General features: G+C 40.8%; 1 protein-coding gene across 1 annotated transcript; it reads right to left on the bottom strand.

Moving 5' to 3' along the window:
• Window positions 1-279: 279 nt before the first annotated feature.
• LOC308375168 (myosin heavy chain, fast skeletal muscle-like) lies at window positions 280-11,621 on the bottom strand. The gene is made up of 40 exons (XM_080851236.1): window positions 11,603-11,621; window positions 11,412-11,457; window positions 10,476-10,691; window positions 10,234-10,377; window positions 9,992-10,148; window positions 9,856-9,883; window positions 9,637-9,751; window positions 9,449-9,541; window positions 9,294-9,357; window positions 9,103-9,201; window positions 8,910-9,013; window positions 8,650-8,788; window positions 8,256-8,374; window positions 7,632-7,781; window positions 7,364-7,534; window positions 6,971-7,271; window positions 6,799-6,869; window positions 6,611-6,698; window positions 6,407-6,524; window positions 6,189-6,312; window positions 5,937-6,073; window positions 5,405-5,660; window positions 5,039-5,281; window positions 4,765-4,941; window positions 4,535-4,680; window positions 4,332-4,422; window positions 3,852-4,241; window positions 3,429-3,674; window positions 3,139-3,335; window positions 2,849-3,032; window positions 2,548-2,713; window positions 2,280-2,404; window positions 1,868-2,176; window positions 1,576-1,779; window positions 1,364-1,489; window positions 1,107-1,277; window positions 918-1,022; window positions 739-834; window positions 517-648; window positions 280-399 (listed from the first exon to the last, which is right to left on the bottom strand). Exons 3-40 carry the CDS (start codon window positions 10,677-10,679, stop codon window positions 379-381), a joined length of 5,811 nt encoding a protein of 1,936 aa, XP_080707362.1. The 5' UTR covers window positions 10,680-10,691; window positions 11,412-11,457; window positions 11,603-11,621; the 3' UTR covers window positions 280-378.
• Window positions 11,622-17,832: the final 6,211 nt, after the last annotated feature.

The following is a 17,832-nucleotide window of genomic DNA, read 5'->3' as shown; positions in this document are numbered from 1 at the left end:
GTGTGTTTGTGTGTGTGTGTGTGTGTGTGTGTGTGTGTGTGTGTGTGTGTGTGTGTTTGTGTGTGTATGTGTGTGTGTGTGTGGGTGTGTCTGTGCGCGTGTGTGTGTGTGTGTGTGTGTGTGTGTGTGTGTGTGTGTGTGTGTGTGTGATCTGTTGAATGATTATGAATGATAAATGGTGAAACCGGTTGGTAAGATAGAGGCAGTTTCCTATAGAGAAAAGTCAACCCCCTGACTAAAGTTTATGAATGAGCCATTAAAAAAAGACGAAAAAAAATGTAAAGTCAAATAAATATTTATTAAGTACAATGCATTGTAAGACTATTCACATTAACCAGGATCTTTAATCCAGATGAAAGTGACATGGATTCAGAGAGCTTATTCTGCAGCCTCTTTGCCCTTTAAAAAAGAACAAATAAAATGAATTAACTAGATGGCAAATACAAATCAATAACACTTACATTTTCAAAGTTTATTTGTGAAATTATAATATTTCTTCATAAAACTTTATCTCACCTTTCCGCTATCGCGGCTCTTGGCCCTGAGCTTGTTGACTTGGGTCTCAGCAATGTCAGCACGCTCCTCAGCCTCCTCCAGCTCATTCTGCACCTTTCTGCACTTGGCCAGGTGAGTATTGGCCTGTTCCTCCTGTTGTATATGAAATTGAGTGCAATTAAAACAGAGTCAATTTAAAGTAGCAAATATTTTCCTGTATAGCAAAGGCAGAAAAATACTCACAGCTTCCTCAGCCTGCCTCTTGTAGGCCTTGACCTTCAGCTGCAGCTTGTCAACCAGATCCTGCAGTCTGGCGACGTTCTTCTTGTCCTCCTCAGTCTAAAAAGAAAAGGTTTGTCAAGGAATGTCCTTCCCTCTTACATTTTGCATGCAGTTCTAGAGAAAGAGGAGAGCTTTCTTACCTGGTAGGTGAGCTCCTTCACCCTCCTCTCGTATTTGCGGACTCCCTTGACAGCATCAACACCACGTCTCTGTTCAGCCTCAACCTCACCTTCCAGTTCACGAACCTTAACATGAAAAATATTTCTATTTTAGACATGACCCCTGTTTTGTTATGACATATTTATTCAGAGTCATATTTTGTTTCCTACCCTGGACTCCAGTTTCTGGAGCTGTTTCTTGCCACCCTTCATGGCCAGATTCTCAGCCTCATCCAGGCGGTGCTGCAGGTCCTTGACAGTGACTTCCAGGTTCTTCTTCATCCTCTCCAGATGAGAACTGGTGTCCTGCTCCTTCTTCAGCTCCTCTGCCATCATGGCAGCCTATATGATGAAAAAGTGTATTTTTAAATAATAGAAATAACAGTTCTTTTAAATATAATGCTCCGTTTCAGAAAAAGAAAACTTACATCAGTGATGGCTTTCTTGGCCTTTTCCTCAGCATTCCTTGCCTCCTGGACGATGTCATCAACTTCACCTTGGACCTGAAGGAAGTCTGTCTCAAGCTTCTTCTTGGTGTTCAGCAGACTGGTGTTCTAGTGTGGAAAAAGAAACAGTTATATCTTGAATGCTGGAGCTGTTTATGTATGTATCGGTTTAAACAACCTTTTTTAGGCTCTACCTGGGAGTGGAGGAGGCCAACACGCTCACTGGCATCAACCAGCTCCTGCTCAGCCACTTTGCGGCCTCTCTCTGTCTGCTCCAGGGCAGCTCTCAGCTCCTCAATCTCAGCCACCATAAGGCCGTTCCTGCGCTCCACCATGGCAGCCTGCTCCTTCATGTCTTCCTGTCCTCTGACAGCATCATCAAGGTGCAGTTGAGCATCCTGGTTGATAGAGAAATGTATGGTGTTTGCTATACTCAATAGGTGCGAGCACTGTAATATCCAAACACTGAATAGTTATACTACTGACCTTGAGCTGACCCTGGACGGTCCTCAGACTTTTCTGGGCCTCAGCAGCCTGGCGGTTGGCGTGGCTCAGCTGAATCTCCATCTCATTAAGGTCTCCCTCCATCTTCTTCTTGACTCTCATGGCATCATTCCTGCTCCTGACCTCAGAGTCCAGGGTGCTCTGCATGGAGTCAGTCACCCTCTGGCTATTCCTCTTAATCTGCTCCATCTCCTCATCCTTCTCTGCAAGCTTCCGGTCAACCTCACCCTTGACCTGGTTCAGCTCAAGCTGGACACGGAGAATCTTGGACTCCTCATGCTCAAGAGTTCCCTATTTTAAAATAAAGTGTAATACATAGAATTTTAAGATATGACCAATTGCTGAAGTCCTAATGAATCTCTTCACTCCATCCTGTTGGATTTAGTATTTGTACCTCAGCCTCTTCCAGGGCAGTCTGGATCTCTGCCTTCTCAGTCTCAACAGTCTTCCTGGCCTTCTCCAGCTCATGAATGCTCTTTCCAGTCTCACCAAGCTGCTCCGTCAGCTCAGAAATCTCCTCTGCAACAAGACATTTAAAACCCTTAACACAAAGTCAGCATCTACCAATGTACTATTGATTTATATTCCAGGATACACATTATGTTTTTAGCTTCTCTCAACAAGCTTTGATTTGGAAGTATTTTAAGGCCAACTTCACTTACGTTGGAGATTCTTGTTCTCCCTCTTAAGAGTCTCCAGATGATCAAGAGCCTCCTCATAGGAGTTCTTCATCTTGAACATCTCAGTGCTGAGAGAGCGAGCCTCTTTCTGGGCACCCTCCAGCTCTGCCTGACCCTCCTCATATTTCTGCTTCCATTCTGCCAAGACCTTTAAAAAATAGTTTTTGCCTTGGGTAAATTTCACATATAAGACACTGCTACCACAAATCCATTTGCTCATATTATGTTATATGAAGGCTAGTTTGTCCTTCAAAATAACATAAATTCCAGAAAGAGGAATAACCTTGTCAAAGTTTCTCTGCTTCTTGTCAAGGTTGGCAGCCAGACCATTGGCCCTCTCCACATCAACCATGAGGTCCTCAACCTCACCCTGGAGTCTCTGCTTGGTTTTATCCAGAGACGCACACTTGGAGTTGATGGCCTCAATTTGTTCCTCAGCCTCCTGAAGACGTTGGGCAAGCTTTTTCCTGATAAAGCAAACGATTTAAGTTAGAGGACATGGACAGGTTTTAGTAGACAACGTAACAACCCACATCCACATTCTATGTGTTTCTTAGCCTGTTTGGTACATACTTGGACTCCTCAAGCTCTTCAGTGCGCTGGATGGCATCAGTTTCGTACTTGGTCCTCCACTGAGCAACTTCGCTGTTGGCCTTGGACATACCACGCTGCAGCTCAGCCTTTGCCTCCTGCTCCTCCTCAAACTGCTCCCTCAGAAGGTCGCAGTCGTGACGTGCAGACTGAACACCGTGGGCCAGGGCATTCTTGGCCTATTTGGGAACAATGAATGGTGTTAATTTAGTGCTTCAAAGAATGTGGGTTATGTACTCCAATTTTTTCATGTCATTCAAGGGTATCAGTACCTTGACTTCCTCCTCATTTAGCCTCTTCAGCTCCTCAATTGACTGAGTCATAGCCTGTTTGCTTCTACTCAGCTGAGACACAAGAGCATCTTTCTCCTCAACCTGGCGGCCGAGTTCACCATTTTCAGTCGTAAGTCTTGCTCTCTGAGCACTGAGGTCGTTGACCTGGCGTGCACCCTCATCACTCTTGGCCTTGATTTCACTGAGTTGGTCCTCAAGGGTACGGCACATCTTCTCAAGATTTCCCTGTTTGTGAAAGTAAAATTCATAAGAAACACAGAAGTCAGAAATGTTTATGACAATTATTACAATTTTATTTAATACAAAACATACAAGAATATGTATGTTTTATATCATTGTTTGCAGTATGATATTGTTTGTAGTAAGAGTCAGCTAGAGCATTAAGGTTTACATGTCACAAACCTTAGCTTTAGCGACTCCCTCCATGTTGCTGGAAAGATCATCAATCTCCATCTTGTATTCACTCTTCTCCTTCTCAAGCTTCTGCTTGACACGCTGGAGGTTGTCGATCTGCTCTCCCAGCTCAGCCACGCTATCAGCCTGCTTCTTACGGAGAGCTGCAGCAGTGGCTTCATGCTGCAGAGTGGACTCTTCAAGGTCACGTCGCAGCTTCTGGAACTCAGCTTCACGCTTCTTGTTCATCTCAATTTGAGCAGCAGTGGCACCACCAGCCTCCTCAAGCCTCTCACTGATCTCCTCAAGTTCCCTGGCGAGATCAGCTCTCTGCTTCTCAACCTTAGCACGAGCTGCACGCTCAGCCTCGATCTCTTCTTCCAATTCTTCAATGCGGGCCTATTGGTTGTTAAAAAGAAATAAGTGATACTAAGAAAGCACGGGCAGATGATAGTAAACACTATTCGGTACTGAAGATGTGAAACAAACCTGAAGCTCCTTGATCTTTTTCTGGAGCTGAGCACCCAATGATTGTTCATCCTCAATCTTGCTAAGGAGCTGGCTTGTTTCAAAGTCCTTCCTGTATAATTGTAAATTAAAATAGTTGTTAACGGCTGCTTATACCAAAAAAGGACTCAAAAAGGAGTACATGTTTGCATGGATCATAAGTTGCCAATAGAATTCTACATTACTTCTTCAGCTTCTCATCAGACTGCTGCTTATCATTCTCCAGATCCATGACATTCTCCTGGGACAGTTTCAGGTCACCCTCAAGCTTTCTCTTGGCTCTCTCAAGGTCCATGCGGAGCTTCTTTTCTTGCTCCAGGGAACCCTCAAGCTGCAGATACAAAGCATAAAGTAATTAAGTAGCACAATGATACTTGTGCATGGAATTCTTTTCACAGACAGTCCCTTAACTCACATCATCCACTTGCTGTTCAAGCTTAGTCTTGGCCTTGGTCAGAGTGTTGACTTTGTCTTCCTCTGCCTGGAGATCATCAAGAGTCTGCTGATGGGCCTCTTGGAGGGCTTTCTTCTCTTTTGTCAGCTTAGCAATGGCCTCATCCTGAGACGCCATCTCCTCTGTCAGGTTCTTGACCTACACATAGAATGTTTTATATCAATATCCAGTAAACCTCACAAAGACTTCTGGAAAACAAAACATTATTTATTTTTATTTTTTTAAGAATATAAACCTTGTTCTCAGTGGCATGTTTCTCCTTCTCCACTTTGGCCAAGGTCAGCTCCAGATCATCAATGTCCTTCTTGAGCTCAGAGCACTCATCCTCCAGTTTCCTCTTCTTGGCAGTTAGCTCAGCATTGATTTCCTCTTCATCCTCCAGTCTCTCGGTTGTCTCCTTAAGTTTGGCCTCAAGCTGGATCTTATTCTTGATCAGACCCTCACACCTCTCCTCAGCATCGTTGATAATTTCATTGCTCTACAGTAAATACAAGATAAAAGGATGAAATCTGATTTGTATTGAAAACATAATTCTCAGACAGTGATTTGAATATTGCAATGATGTGAAGAATTGTTACCCGTTGTACAGTTATACACTTACAGATGACATTTGCAGATTCAGGTCATTCCTCTCTTGCGTAATAGCCACCATCTTCTCCTCAAGGTCCTTCTTCTTGGCATCAACCTTTGCAAACATGTCTTTGAGTTTTGCATGTTCCTCCTTCAGGGCAACCAGCTCCTTCTCAGTTTCAGCACTCTGAAGCAGAGGCTTGATCTTGTAGTACACCTTCATCCATGGCCAGTGCTTCACATTAATGAATGAGCGGATATTCATCTGGATAGTGAAGATTGCATCTCTGCAAAAGAGGTTGATTTGTTGATTAAACCGTGTTGAAGCTTACTGAATAGATCAGAGGGATTCTGTCAAACACTGACAGTGATTAGTCAAGTCTTTTATATACATCTGTGTTGATGGAAATTATCTCTGTTCTATACGTTTGTAATTTAATTTATAAGAGATTGGCAATTCATTCAACACAACCTATTGTGTTACAATTAAAAAACCTGCAATGCTAAGTTTTATGGCATATCATTTTGTTGAGCATGATTCAACCAAATACATCACACATTACCTCCTTTCCATCATCGCGACAAACTCCCTCCTCATCAAGTATGCACGGCACAGAGCCTGAGTCATTGTGACCAGGGCAAGCAGTTTCTCATCTCGCATCTCCTCAAGGACACCAAGCAGACCAGCTTTGAAGAACACCTAAAAGAGAAGAACAAATAATTATGAGGTGTGTGATTGAAGGCAGAAATGGACACACTGAATGTAATTCAATATTTATCCATAATAATTGATTTAAGATAGAAACATTCTCCACCTTAGTGTGTCCAAACTTGTACTCATCGTGATTAACATCGATAGATCCCAAGAGCTTCTCAGCAGCCTTCTTGTTATCAATGAACTGACCCTCAGGAATAACACTGGCATTCAGTACTTTGTATCTGTTGTCAATCATAAGAAAAACATTAGTTTCCCCATATTATACAGATATGAATTGTGTATTATAAGTTATTGTTGTATATGTTGTATGTTTACCTCTGCTTGAAGTCAGCATACATGATTCTGCTTGGGAAACCCTTTCTACAGATTCTGATACCCTCCAGTACACCATTACACCTGAGCTGGTGGATGACCAGGAAGTTCTGCATATAACCTTTGAAAATACAGAGATGTTAAATTTTCAAGCAAATACAAGGTGATGAATAATGGAAATGTCTTAATTTACTAAAAGCCCTTTACCTGGTTTCTTAATTTCATTTGGAATCAGACAACGCACAAAGTGAGGATGGGTGGCCCTCAGGTTGGTCATCAGTTTACCCAAGTTATCCTGTTGAGGCAAGAATGTAGGCAATTTTAATCATACAAGTAATTGTGCTGGGACAATCTTGATTGATTGATCATGTTCTTCTTGATATTAAAATACAGACCCTGAACTGTGAGGACACAGTCTGCATGGAGCCACCCTTCTTCTTACCACCCTTCTTGGCACCACCAGTTTCTGTGGACATACAAAAAATTAATCGGATAGTTGAGTTATTTCAAAGAATCTAATATAATAACTGTTTGTGTATTAGCTTTTTGACTTGAACAGGTTATTACCCTCAACAACAGGTGGGTACAGGACAGACAAAAGTTTGACTGATGACTTCTGGTACAGCTGCACGACAGTGTCGTTCAATGGATCCTTGTTCTTGTCCAACCATCCAGTAACATTGTATTCCACGATGCCGGCATAGTGGGCCATGGAAAAGTGAGCCTCCTGCTTGCCTTTGCCAGGCTTGGGCTTCGCAAAGGCTGCTGTCTTTCCAAGATGCTGGGCATACAGCTTGTCCTTGAAAGTGGTGTCAGAGGCCTTGGGGACAATGCACTCCTCTTCAAGGATGGCAAAGATACCCATGGGCTGTTGAAAAATAAGATTGCTTAGTTATAAAAGTGGACATCATGAAACTATACAAATCTAACACTGTGCTATGTGGATTGATTGAAACTGACCCTTTCAATCAGCTCAATGCAGGCAGCCAAGTCCATGCCAAAGTCAATGAACGCCCAAACAATGCCCTCTTTCTTGTACTCTTCTTGCTCCAGGACAAACATGGTGTGGTTGAAGAACTGTTGCAGTTTTTCATTGGTGAAGTTGATACACAGCTGCTCCATGCTGTTGTACTGTGTTGGATACAAATTCAAACATTATTGAGAGTGGCACCCTTAAGTCACTAGAAACAAATAATGTTAGTGAAGAATCTTAGAATTTTGTACTCACGTCAAAAATCTCAAATCCAGCAATGTCCAGCACACCAATGTAGAACTGACTTGACTTCTTGGTGTCCAGCATCTCATTGATACGAATGACCATCCACAAGAACATCCGTTCATAGATAGACTTGCACAAGGCTGACACTGCGTTGTTGACCTAAAACAATATGTAAGAATAACTACTTACTATGATGAGAAAAGGCAGGGTTTCCACTGTCATGGAGGAAAGTCATGGAGTTTTAAAATCCCATTTTCCAGGGGTAGGAAAGTCATGGAATTCAGTTAAGTCACTGAAAGTTCTAGAAAAGTCAAGAAATAATTATTTTGTTGAATGTAGGTCTAATGAAATTAATGATGTTATTGTACTGTTCCATGGATAGTGGTTTTGTTGTGCCTGATGCAGTCTCTTGTTATTTACTTTCCTTTCAGAGTGTAGGCCCAATCTGTGCTGTAAATAATTCTGTTTATTTATTAGTTTGTGAAGATTCATGAAGATTTAATTAAAGGTCCTTGAAAAGTTGAAATGTTGTCAATGATAACGGGTGTGAACCCTGAGAAATAAAATACCAGCATTAACATTCTTGTCAAACAATGTCCCTGTGGTCTTTAGTCAAGCTTGTATGTGAAGTACCTGTGGCACAGTCTGACCCTTGGTGACGTACTCAGTTCCGACTTTCACCCTTGGGTAGCACAGAGCCTTCAGCATATCAGCAGAGTTCAGGCCCAGGAGGTAAGCGACTTTGTCAGCATCTTTAAACAAAGCGTTTAAGTGAGTTATTAATATATTTTTTTTTACCCAGGAAAGTCATTCTTAAAACATATCTAATGAATGACATAGTAGAGGTATTTTCAGGCTTCTGTTGTAGGTAATAAATATAATACATGAATAACTATAATCAGAGGAAAAGTACAACTTGAAGTTAATATTCATGCTGATCTATCTTTTAATGAAATTACTTCAATAAATAAGACTACCTAGTAGTTATCACTAGAACTGACTCAAGTTCAGTAGTTTTGAAACCTACCCTCAGTGCCATCAGGCTCAGCCTGCTCCTCACGCTGCTTCTGCTTGAATTTCAAATTTCCATGATGGAGCACAGCACCAGTCAGTTTGTAAATGGTGACTTTCTCCTCTGCAGTGAAACCCAGGATGTCAATGGCGTCCTGCAATCACATGCATAAATGCAAATTAAGCTCATCATTATTGTTAATCATTAGTGTTTTTAAGCATGTCATTCTCATTGTATTCATTGTCCAGAATAAAATCTCGGAATGGATATCTCACATCTGTGGCGTCCAACTCTTCATTGTCATTAATGCTGGCAACAGTGATCTGACCCTGACTGCACATGGGGAAGTCATAGGGGTTGTTTGTGATGAGGGCCATCTCTGTAGAGGGAGAAAACAATAATTAGTTGTTGCGAATTAATAATAACATGTAATGTTTTTTGATTGTTGGTTGAAAATAATAACCCTACCAATAAGCTCAGGCTTGTGGTTGGTCATCATCTGGAAGAAGATGTGGTAGCCTCTCTCATCAGGAAGCTGGAATGTCACTCTAGACTTTTCCAGCAGGTCTATTTAGGTGGGGAGGAATATATTTTAACTTATGAAAAATTAAGGCAGCAATCATGTAAAATGTTGATATACACAGGATAGTTATACTTACAAGTCTCAATATCAGCTTTAGCCAGTTTTCCTGTTGCGCCAAAGTGAATCCTGATGAATTTTCCCTGTTTTAGACAGAATTATATCCTAAGTTATTGTATCTTATTAATAACCACAGAACTGAGGCCAGAGAAGTTAAATGAGAAGTTAACTTACAAAACGGGAAGAGTTGTCATTCCTCACAGTCTTAGCATTACCATAAGATTCCAACAGTGGGTTAGCAGCAATAATCTGGTCTTCAAGAGAGCCCTGCAAGTGGAAGAAACATTCAAGGATTATGTTGTTATGAAGAGAATGTTTGTGTTGCTTTATGATAATTAGCAGATAAGTGTAAGGGGTCTGACCTGCATCTTTCCAGGCTCTGGCGCCTTTTTCTTTTCACCACTACTGACTGCAATTGTTGCAAAGTACTGGATGACACGTTTGGTGTTCACAGTCTTGCCAGCACCGGATTCTCCGCTAGATTAAACATAAGATATTGACATTTTTCAGATAAGAACTGTGTGTGTCACAAGGTAACATACAAGATAATGCAAAGTTTTAAGTCATGCATTGACACTTACGTAATCAGAACAGACTGGTTCTCCCTGTCTGTGGGACATATGCAATTTTAGATAAATCAATTTTTCTTAATTAGTTCATGAACAAATATGTACATTATCCCTTACTTATTTAGTGGCTTTTAAATTGAACGCTTACCTTGGAGCATGAACTGAAAAGCATTGTCAGAGACAGAGAAGATGTGGGGTGGGGCCTCCATACGCTTCTTGCCTCTGTAGGCCTCCACCACTTCTTGGTCGTACACAGGGAGCCACTTGTAGGGGTTCACAGTGGCACAGAAAAGTCCAGAGTAGGTCTAGAATGGGGAAATAAAGAGGATTGGTTTCAGAGCTCTATTTTTTCTTTGCAGTTTTTCATCTGTGAGAAAGCATAAAGCTTACGTAGATCATCCATGCTGCATAACGCTCTTTGAGGTTAAACAGGACAGAGGCTTCATTGAGGTGGGTCATCATGGCCATGTCCTCAATCTTGTCATACTTGGGAGGGTTCAGGGGGAAGATATCCTCCTCCTTAACCGTTACTTCCTAAAACAAATGGACAATATAAAGAGATAAATGCAACAAACTTTCTGTTTAATGGAAATACTCAATCATTTTCTTAACTAAGAGCCTTGCTAACATACCTTTTTTTCCAGAAGCGTTTCAACCGTGACCATGCCACCCTCTTTCTTCGTGATTTTGGCCTTCAGGTACAACTCCTCCTTGTCAACTACAAAACAAGCTGTCTTTGCATCAAAGGGGATGGTTTGGGCCTCAAGCCTCTCCTTCTCAGGCTTACGAAGGTAAATGGCGGCCTTGCCATATGCGGCCATGTCACCGTCTCCCATGTTTGAAGTTTACTGTTGGAAGAAGAGGCATAAACATGTAATATAAAATTACCACCACAGACTGTTAAAAAACATAATTTATCCTTGCAACATAGCATATCTAAAATAAGTAAACAAACTAACAACTGGATGTTTGTTTTAGTTTTCTTTTGTAGTGACTGTGTATGAGGCAGTCAAGAGCAACAGTAAATATTTACAATTGATCTAATGTGGGAACAAGGTAATCATATCTTGCTATTCAAAATGCACCCTACAGGCATAGGGTAGTGTAGTGTAGTTAATACTGTAAATACAAGTGTGTTGGATTATTATTTAGCGGATTTAAAATGTTCTCTTTGTCTTTTATCAAGACGTACTGTTTGGAGTGCAGTCTTTTTGCAAAAAATCCCCAAAAAAGAAGAAAGACATAAGCAGATCAGAAAGTAGGTGTCAAACATGTTTGAGCTGTCTCTTGTCTTGTCTTGAGTGCACAGTCAAAAGAGACATGACCTTTGCATATGAATACAATTAGATATGAAGCCAGATTAGGTGATAACTGTGTGTGCAGCCCAGCTATTTGGATTTAAGGACTAAATCTGGAAAATATTAATTCCTATGCAACTGTATTTGATTGGAGGTTGTTTTGACTGAACCTGGTAGGGGAATTCTGAACTATAGGCATATATTTCCTTTGGTAGACAATTGACTTGCTTGCTTTTATTTGATAGTCTGTTAAAAAGCAGACACACTTACTTGTTCTTCCCAGGACCAGGTGAAATGTAAAGAACCGTCAAATAGTCTAAAATGATGGGAGTAAGAGGTCAGACAATGTATTAAACATAAATGCAAATAGTAAAAACTTTCACTGCCAAGCTAATCCAGCTCTCCCATGTGAACAGAGAGAACATCAGAGTTTACCATGCAGTCACAGCATGGCAACTTACCGTGCACTGGAACCCCCTGACTCTGGACCTCTGTGCTTCTCTAGGGGCTTTATATTGTGACAATCTGCAAACTCAGCAGGATCCAAATAAGGAAGTATGGGAATGTTTTGTTATATTTAAACATCACACATGTAATGAAATGCGCAGCACCCAATCTTCAACTGCAGGCTGTGGCAATGATACCTAATCTGGACCATTTATGGTATTGACCTAGTTATTAATAGTATTGAATATATTATATTAACCTGTAATATTGATTATATTGGTGCATTGCTTCAAGCATTTAAGCTAACTCTGATATTGTAGCTGTGGATTAGCATTTGTGTCATTTTGTTATAATTACATATGCCCATAATTACATGATATCTAGTTAAACATGCAGCTCAAAAGCACTTTAAGACTCTTCATGCAGTAGTTTTAATTTTGCTATGTTATACTTTGTTGTTTTGATCTGGTATTCAAAAAGGAAATAATCAATGTTAGTGGGCCTGCCAATTCCTTGTATTAAATAAAGGTTAAAGTAAGACGTTAAGACCTGTTCATGAGCTGTATTCTTTTTATACCACACACATAAAAGTTGCTCAAGGCCTTTTAAGCGGGGGCAGAGCTATTCGATTTCAGACTTAAACATTCCAAAGATTAAAGTGATTTATTGGTGGTTTACTGCAGGGGTTCATAAATTGTATGGGGCCGTGACCTCTCAAAGGGCAGACCATTTTCCAAATACCCCTTCATAATTATGGAAAGCCAAAAATGACATAATTAAAAATAAATACATATGTAAAAATGTGAGTCATAAATAAATAAAATGACTAAAAATGCACCAAAGAAAAGCATTAGAAAAAAATATATCATGCAGTTATGTGAATGGAAATGGAAAATGAGTCCTTTTTATTTACTGTTACATTTATTTACGCTTACATTAGTTCCCAAATACATTTCTTCCTCCTTTTATTTTTCTATTTATTTACACATTTTTTACCGTACTATTTCCCGTACCGTATTTATTTCTTCTCGCGCCTTTTTACATTTCTTTCTCCCACATTTACATTTCTGGCTGCATTTATTTCTGGCTGCATTTATTTCTGTATTCATTCTTGTCTCTGTATGCAAATGAGGTGGGCTATCATTGGCCAGCGCAGTGTGTCGCTCATTGGTCTCGCTAGGCCTCTGGCCTAAGTGCAGGTGAGAACTGAGAAGCTGTATGGAGAGATCGGAAGAGATTGAAAGCTATTTTGATGCAATTTGAATCACAATTTGTTTTAATGAATCCACCGATCACTGGGAGTATGGTGGCGAGGGAGCTTCGAGGCTTCGCAGAAATGGCTGAGCGTATTAGGATGTCTATGTGGCTGAGACCTTGACTCCAGATTTCTTACCCTGCTCGCTCGCTACAATACGCCATACTCAAACGAAGATGCCCGCTACCTGTTGTGCAGTGGGATGTAGCAACAAAATAGGGGACCCAAACGTCTCATTTTATAGCTTTGGTGTATAGTAGCCTACTTTCATTGTAGATGCACGACAGTTCTTTTCCACGAGGGATCAATAAAGAGACTATCTATCAACTTTTTGAGAAAGTTAAAAAGCTGCACACATTGCCTTAGAGTTATTACAATCCTCACGTTATGTGTGGCCTGATTTCATGGGTTTGGGTGACAAATCCAGCGATTTTTTTTTCTCACTTGTCATTAGGGGGAATATTGTGTTGACAAAGCTCTGCAAAAGCTATATATCACGTCCTGCAGTTCACGTTACAACCGAGCTGACGAGAGAGGACAAGGATCTCAACTGCTGATGTGCACTGGTTGTGGTTAACCTGCTTAGCTTCTGTTAGCTAAACTTACGGTGCACTGTTTAACTTGGTTAGCTTCCGTTAGCTAAACTAACTGTGCACTGCTTAGCTTCCGTTAGCTAAACTAACTGAACCATGGCAAACAAAACGATAAACCTCATACGTATAAAGTTGAGGTTGACAGCTTGGGTATGATCAGTGTGTGTGAAGGTGATATGTGTGTGTGAAGGTGACTAACGTGAGTTAGCTGGTTAGCTTGCATAGCTTTGGTTATAAGAATACAGATAGGGGAGAGTGGGGTAAGCAGCTCGACCAATGAGAGAGACGGTGCGCCGGCCAATGATAGCCCACCTCATTTGCATACCGAGACAAGAATGAATACAGAAATAAATGCAGCCAGAAATAAATGCAGCCAGAAATGTAAATGTAGGAGAAAGAAATGTAAAAAGGCGCGAGAAGAAATAAATACGGTACGGGAAATAGTACGGTAAAAAATGTGTAAATAAATAGAAAAATAAAAGGAGGAAGAAATGTATTTGGGAATTAATGTAAGCGTAAATAAATGTAACAGTAAATAAAAAGGACTCATTTTCCATTTCCATTCACATAACTGCATGATATATTTTTTCTAATGCTTTTCTTTGGTGCATTTTTAGTCATTTTATTTATTTATGACTCACATTTTTACATATGTATTTATTTTTAATTATGTCATTTTTGGCTTTCCATACATAATAGCATCCCAAATTAAACCATATAGGCTTAAAGCAATTTGTATTCTTGTATGCTTTTGGACTCTTTTACTCTAAAATCATATAGTACTTACATCACAAGAGTTTTAGATGTGGCATTACTTGACAGTATGTAAGATAGATTTTTAAATGATCTTTTTGTAAAATGTGTTTAGAAGCTTTATAATGTTTACTTTACATACAAACATGTTGATGGAGTAACTTTGTTTTTTTTATCAAAGCAGATTGTAGGGTTTTCCAATACTGTATTGCAATACATTAAAAAATAATAATAAAAAAAAAACTTTGGAAGCCACACACACACGCCTGTTCCATCACATTCCAGCTATCACTGTTTTACGCGCACCGGACCACAGTCAATGACATTTCAATTCTAGTGATCTGTGAAATCAGGTGTGTTCACAGATTTTTTCAGTCAAACATGCAGGGCAGGTACATATGTAAGTTTTGCTTTGGGAAGGACTTCCTGTGAGCAGAATCAAAACACTCCTGTTTTAGGCGATGAAATATCAAATCATGATGACAGACATAATATGCTACAAGATGCTTTACAATTCATGCTACACAGTTTATGCTACCCAGTTTATGCTAAACAGTTTATGCTACACAGTTTTTGCTACACACTGTATGCTACACAATTTATGCTACACAGTTTATCGTACACAAAATGAATGGGTAAGGGTAAGCTCCACAAGATTCCTGGGGGTCCACATTGATGAATTTGTCAACTTCAAATATCACATTGATCATCTGACAAAGAAATTATCAAAATATGTTGGTCTTTTCTACAAACTCAGACATTCTCTACCATTATCTGCTTTACTCACTATGTACAAAACCCTTTTTGAACCACATCTGAATTCCTGTAATGTCATATGGTCCAATACCTTTCCCAGTTACCTTTTAAAACTTGAGAGTCTACAAAGGTGAGGTTCTGAAGAAGCTGTGTGTTACGTCCTCCTGCCTAAGGGGTCACTGTTTTTCCCTTATTTCTTTTGCCAATTATTGTAATTGTGTGCAGGTGTTGCCTGTCAGCCGTGGGCGGAGCCCGTCATGTTTTAACACTTCCAACCCCAAGGGCTTTTTTTGACTCTGTTAGGGCTCAGATACACATACGCGTTTTTGTAAAAACGGGACGCGAGCAAATGCATTGATTCCTATGGTACGGCGCGTTTAAAGCGTGCGCCCCTTCTCCACCACGCGTTGCGTCTTTGAAGCGGTTTTTTAGGTGCGCTTAAAAGTTGAACTATTCTCAACTTTCCAGCACAAGGCAGGGAAGCGCACCGCTTCTGTTTTGACCGCCGCACTTTGCCAAGGCGTTACTGAAGCGTCTCTGCCTGAAAAAAGACGCGTATGTGTATCTAAGCCCTTAGGTAGTTTGCCATGCCTGATATTTTTGTATATATCATCTAACTAAAAACCATGAGGCATAAGTGGCATTTATGAATATACTCTAGAACAACTCAGCAATAATACAATGAGAGTAAAAGGAATGTAGTAAAACAAAGTTTTGTAATAAAATGAAATATAAAGACACTAAAATGAAATCTAGTTTTAGAGGTGCTCAGACTTTCTGCAAAAACACATTGTAAATATTTTGGAAGTTTTCTTTTTTACTCTGAACTTACTCTGAACCAAAAAGGTGAGTTTAGCATTCAAAAGTGTGGTTTCTATACTTATTATAAGTAACACTTTTCTTCACCTAGACCACTATGCATATTGATGAGAGAGGTGTGAACATTCTGGGACACCTTGGTCAAATGACAATGGCCATGACGTAATAGCCCTGGAATGTCTTTGTGCCCCACTTCCCCCTACAGGTTTTATTGACACATCATGAACCAATGGTGATCACTGAATTACCATGCCCTTATCATATGAATAGTTGTAATTTGCTAATGGGAGAGTCAAAACCTCACTCAGAGGCTGAAATGTGCAAGGGATTATTTATATCCTCCTTACAAAGTGATTATTTGTTTCAAACTGTATATATTTAAAAAGTAAAGGGTTCAAGGTTGCTGTGGGTGTTAGTTTTATGTTTGTAGGACAAAAACTCGCTGAGATTTAAAATTCTATTTATAAAAATCGTCCACCAGAACGGTCTCTCTCAGCTGCGTGCCACCACGCTATTCAGGCCTTCCTCGCCGTTCTACGTTGATATCGAAATTCTCCGTTGCATTTAGCCTTTTCTGTTAATAAACACCTCCTAGATCCGAGCCCTTTCTGTTTTGTGCTTCATTTGTTGCATATCAGACGAGCTGGTGTGTAACATTTGGGGTCTTCGTCCTTTGTTAGAACCCTTTAGAGTTGGTAGGAGACGAGAGGCCTCGTTATTAGATAGCGACTTTAGGGTAAGTACCGTAAGTATTGTGACTGTGGGTTATCGTTGCACCAAGATCAGCAGACACCGGGCGGGCAGATTCCGTCACTTTATTATTTTAGTTTGTTGTTTTTGGGTGGTAATCCTTGGTCGTGTGCGTCTTCGAGAGGAAGCAGTTGGCTGCGCAATTGGTCTGCTGCGCCTCTACGAGCTGACGGATCAATACCGGGCAGGGAACCCACTGAAGATCAGTGAGAGGGATCAGTATAGTTTTTTGTTTTTTGGTAGGGGTTCCGGTGCAGCGTGAACCACCAAGTCACACAGGTACTGTTTAGTACGTCGCTTTAGAATTTTGAGAGTTTGCATTGTACGATCGCAGTGCTCCAGGTAGGTCGAACAAAAAGGTTAGACTTTAGTGAGCTGCTTTTAGTTAGGGTTTCCGGGTTTAGGTGCCCATTCGTTCGTCTAACCTTTATCCACCTGTTAAGTTTAGGGGCGTGTTGTGGCACAGTTGATTGAGCTAGTGGTCATTGTTTTGGGAGAATTTGGTGGCCACTTTGTATGCGGCGTAGTCGCCCTGTGGCAGCCAGCTCGACTTGCGCGCGTGTATTTGGTTGTGTTGTGTCATCATGGCACAAGCACAACACTGAGGAGGGGTGTGGAACTCTGTCCTCTCCGGTTGAGTATGATTCGTCCGACTATTTTACCATATTTGGCTGATTCTTTTCTGGTTACCCTTGACGGTTCAGGGAGAGCGCCTGAGGCCGCTGCCCATAGGAATCTTGCAGGGGCTGGTAAGACATTGAATGAAGCCAGATACGGGTTGGGGGATATCTCTCATAAAAACATAATATCTGCTCATAAGTCTCAGTGTTTCTCCTTTCGAGATGGCATCTTGATGAGGAAGTGGAGACCGGGCAATGTTCCAGACCGGTTGAACTCTGTCCAGCAAATCGTTGTGCCCTCCGATAATAGAGGCACCAAGGTGCTGGCGCTTTCCTGCAGAATGGTACTGAAACGTCCATCACCCCGTTTGCTACTTCTCAAATAAGTTGAACCACCAGCAACGGCGGTATTCGACCATCTGGAAGGAAACGCTGGCCCTTGTTCTAGCGGTCCAGCACTTCGAGGTGTATTTAGGAGCATCTGAGCAAGTTGTCGTGTTTAGCGATCACGACCCCCTGAAGTTCCTCCACCGCATGAGAAACTCTAACCAGCGTCTAATGCGGTGGAGCGTGCCATATGGTAAGTATTTTTACTTCGTAGCACTTATTGGAGGCACTTTTTTAATTGTTAAAACTATATGAAATGGTTTTAATTATTTAAATATTTATTCTCTTAATGAATACTTACCATATGGGTT

This window comes from Sprattus sprattus (assembly GCF_963457725.1).
Source record: "Sprattus sprattus genome assembly, chromosome: 14".
Lineage (NCBI taxonomy): Eukaryota > Metazoa > Chordata > Actinopteri > Clupeiformes > Clupeidae > Sprattus > Sprattus sprattus.
This window is presented reverse-complemented; position numbering and strand designations above follow the sequence as displayed.